The 3,612-nt window shown below is 51.8% G+C and overlaps 1 protein-coding gene across 1 annotated transcript in view; it reads right to left on the bottom strand.

The window, feature by feature from the left end:
* Window positions 1–3,216, bottom strand: part of WDR59 (WD repeat domain 59) — a gene marked incomplete at its 3' end in the record, with an annotated part of 37,685 nt that extends 34,469 nt beyond the window's left edge. Inside the window, exons 1-2 of the mRNA XM_008946666.1 lie at window positions 3,170–3,216; window positions 982–1,117 (exon numbers count right to left, since the gene is read on the bottom strand). Of these exons, the coding sequence (XP_008944914.1) occupies window positions 982–1,117; window positions 3,170–3,210 (177 nt within the window). The remainder of the gene's footprint in view (window positions 1–981; window positions 1,118–3,169) is intronic.
* Window positions 3,217–3,612: the final 396 nt, after the last annotated feature.

Raw genomic sequence — 3,612 nt, 5'->3', positions numbered from 1 at the left:
CCAGAAAGAGTAAACAATAGTTCTGGAAACTATCTAGTTTGCCCTCGTGTTGGAACAGTGTCGGCTCGATGTTCACCAGAGGGGCATTGAATCCTGTGTGCTACATCCAGCCCACTACCTACTGTAAGCTAACAAGGCTCCCAGCCAGAGGAGACAGGCCGGGCAATGTCAGAGAGCAAACAAGCAAAGGCACCTAACTGACAACACAATTGCCCTTTTAAGGCTGTCTTTAATTTTGATTGTAGGCAGTCCAGGAAGAAAAAGGAACAAATCTAGGAAACCACCTTTGGCTAGGGTTTTCTCAAAAAAAGAAAGAAAAAGCCCCTAAACAGATGAAACCTCTCCACCCTCAGCTACTCCAGGACTTTCAGGCTACAAAAGCAGATGCAACGCAGTAGCAGGAGAACTGTCAGAACAGGAGTTGCTGAGGTTGATGGCTCAGACTGCCACAAGCAACTCAGGGCTCTGGGTGAGCAAGCTACGCAGTGTGAGAGACCGACTAAAGAGATCAGAGCTAAAAGCTGCACTCAGGTCTCAGATGCCTGCTGCTGCTTCTTCAGACCAACCCAGTTACTTCTCCAGGCACTGAATAAGAACTCCTTGCTGACTCTGTCCCTGCCCACCAGCAAGCCCAGATGGTTACAGCCGTAAGCCACTACTGATTTGCGCTGTTAACAGATTGCCTGGTGCACCACATCCCACCAGGAAGGCAGGGGGGTGAAAACAAAACTGCACTGAGCAAGGAATTCAGTAAGCAGACAAGCTTCCTAACAGAATGGAAGTTAGAAAGAAAGCACATCCTCCCCTTCCTTCCAGAAAAGGATGCCTGATTTCTTTGGCAAGGTGGTTTCCAGAAGACAAGCAAGTAAAACTGACACTCAGCCCCGACTGATCAATAACCGAGAGCCACTGGCAGAACTCCACCCGTGCAAGACCTGGGAAGATAATGATGAGCTACAGCTTTGAACTGAGCAAACTTACTGAAGCTGCAAAGTAGTAGGCGTAGCTGTCGTGGGGGTTCCACTGCACTGCCCCGATGTCCCACTTGCTCTGCCGGGAGATCTTCCGATGACCTTCATTTGGTGCGTCCAGGTTGACTATGTAGAGGAACCGGCGGCTGCAAAGACACACAAAAGGGGCTGAGCCACACAGGACTGATGTCACAGCCCCAAGCTCACGTGGAGCTCACAGCCCTATGCCTACAGGACCAAAGAAGAAAAGCATTTCACAAGAGAGATGCAAATGCTATGCCTGAGAACACTACATTTGATCATGAACTTTGACAAGGGCTACGTTTGAAAAAAAAAAAAAAGACAAGACATCTTGAAACTAGGATCTGCAAGTGTAGAACCACGGAAATGTTTGGGTGGGAAGGGACCTTTCAAGGCCATCTAGCCCAGTCCCCCTGCAGGAAGCAGGGACATCTGCTGCTACAGCAGCTTGCTCAGAGCCCCGGCCAACCTCACTGCAGCAGGTCAGTGCCATGGGGCTGACCTGGCTGGAGTACTGACCTGAGCTAACCCTAGATGCAGCAGAGATCTACCTGCACGATGCTAAACCCGGACTCATATGTCCTGCTGGATGTGGCCAACTCCCCACACAGGCCAGAAATCATTCCCACAGGTGTGACTCACGGAATCCTAGAATCACCTACATCGGAACAGACGTTGAAGAGCATCGAGTCCAACCACTAACCCAGCACTGCCAGGTCCCCACTGACCCATGTCCCTCAGCACCACACCTCCACGGCTTGGAAACCCCTCCAGGGATGGGGACTCCACCACTGCCCTGGGCAGCCTGGCACAGCCCCAGACAACTCTTTCAGGGACATTTGTCCTTGTGTCCAACATAAACCTCCCCTGGGGCAATTTGAGGCCATTTCCTCTTGTCCCATCACTTGTTCCTTGGGAGAAGAGCCTGACCCCCACCTGGCTCCAACCTCCTGTCAGGGAGAAGTGGAGAGCCAGAAGGTCTCCCCTGAGCCTCCTTGGCTCCAGGTTCAGCACCCCCAGCTCCCTCAGCTGCTTCTGGGCTCTAGACCCTTCCCCAGCTTTGTTGCCCTTCTCTGGCCACACTCCAGCCCCTCAAGGTCCTTCTTGGAGTGAGGGGCCCAAAACTGACTCCAGAATTCAAGCAGCAGCCTCATGAAGCAGGATAAACTGCCCAGAAATCGTGAGCCAGCTGAACTGCTACGGAAGACCAGCTCCAAAGCATATTAAACCATATATAACAAACCACACCAGCCTCACGTATGTCAGCTGCCTAGCAAGGATACAGCTGCTCTGAGCACTCTTAAGTTTCCCAAGAGAAGTAACATAAAGAACATCTTTGCTGCCTTTCCAGACCAAATAAGTTATGTAGTAATACCACCTTTCTCTTGGTCCAAATAAGTTGTGAAACTGGGCAAGTATTAGGAGGAAGAAGCATCAAGTTAGACCCAAACCAGTTGCCAAGGTGTTTTTTCCTGCACAGAGATGCTGGACTAAGGCTTTACACTGAGATGAGAAGCCTTCTGAGTTGTATCAAAGGACTCATTTCCTCTAAGACCAACCAAAGGTCAGCTTCACCCACACAATGCTCAACTGAAGTGAGCATCCTAATTGGTGTGGTAATTGTGTCACTGTAAGTACTGAGAGCACTGGCAACTGGGCAGGCAACTGCTGAAATGCCTCAAGACTTGTCCTGGAGGTGGCTACACAATGCCCAGCCCTCCTGGGAGCTCTGGCAGCTCAGAGCCTGTGGTACCTACTTGCTGTTGTTGAGTATCAGCCTGCACTGGACCAGCAGAGGAGCAGGTCAGGGTGCTTGGCTGCTCTGCCCAAGTACCCATGGGGACATTTGGGGCAACTTCTGTCTTAAGGAAATTATTCAGTCTGGATTTCAAGCAGAACCCAAACAGTACTACGTGCTGCTCCACCTCCCACAAGTGGATTTGGGAAAGTACCTATCAGGAAAGCCGTGGCAGTGTTTGTTGTGCTGTTGTTGCCAGCTTCCCATTCTGCATCCCACTGGAAGCGTGACCCCGAAAACCTCTCCACCAAGCCTTAAACAGCTGCACCTTTCTGAAACAATAGATCAGCCCCTGGGCGGAGGTCAGCCTGAAGGCTGCTGAGGAGTGACAGGCCGGATTTCCCCCAGGCACGTTTCTAAGGGGGACTGTCACACTCACCCCGAGAGCACCGCGCGCTGTCCCAGGCAATCCACCGACATCGCCGTCGCCTGTTGAAGAGGAACAGAGAAACGACAAGAGGTTACACCCCTCAGGTCAGTCGCACGCACAGCTCTCAGGAGGGCTTCAGGGCAACCTGCCAGCTCAGCTTCAAGGCCCAAACTGCTACGGTAAGAGTGAAGGCTGATATCTGTCCATGATGGCAGAAGTAACGACCCCTTAAAGCAGCACAGATGGGTCAAGGGGTGTAGTAGTTGATTTGGGGGTGCAGAAAACAGCTTTGGAAGACAAGACCTGGCAGACACCATCACAAGCACTGAGCCCTTGCTCCCTTCTCCCCACCATGGCAATCCCAGCCGCAGCCTTGCAATCAGCCACCTAATAATCCGTATTAATCGGCCTCTGCTCCTGCTCGGGAGCTTTCTCCATCTCCCTCTCTTCCA

This window comes from Merops nubicus, unplaced genomic scaffold (assembly GCF_000691845.1).
Source record: "Merops nubicus isolate BGI_N331 unplaced genomic scaffold, ASM69184v1 scaffold42588, whole genome shotgun sequence".
NCBI classification, from domain to species: Eukaryota; Metazoa; Chordata; class Aves; order Coraciiformes; family Meropidae; genus Merops; species Merops nubicus.
Note: the sequence above shows the minus strand (reverse complement) of the source record. Positions and strands in the feature narration are given on the sequence as shown.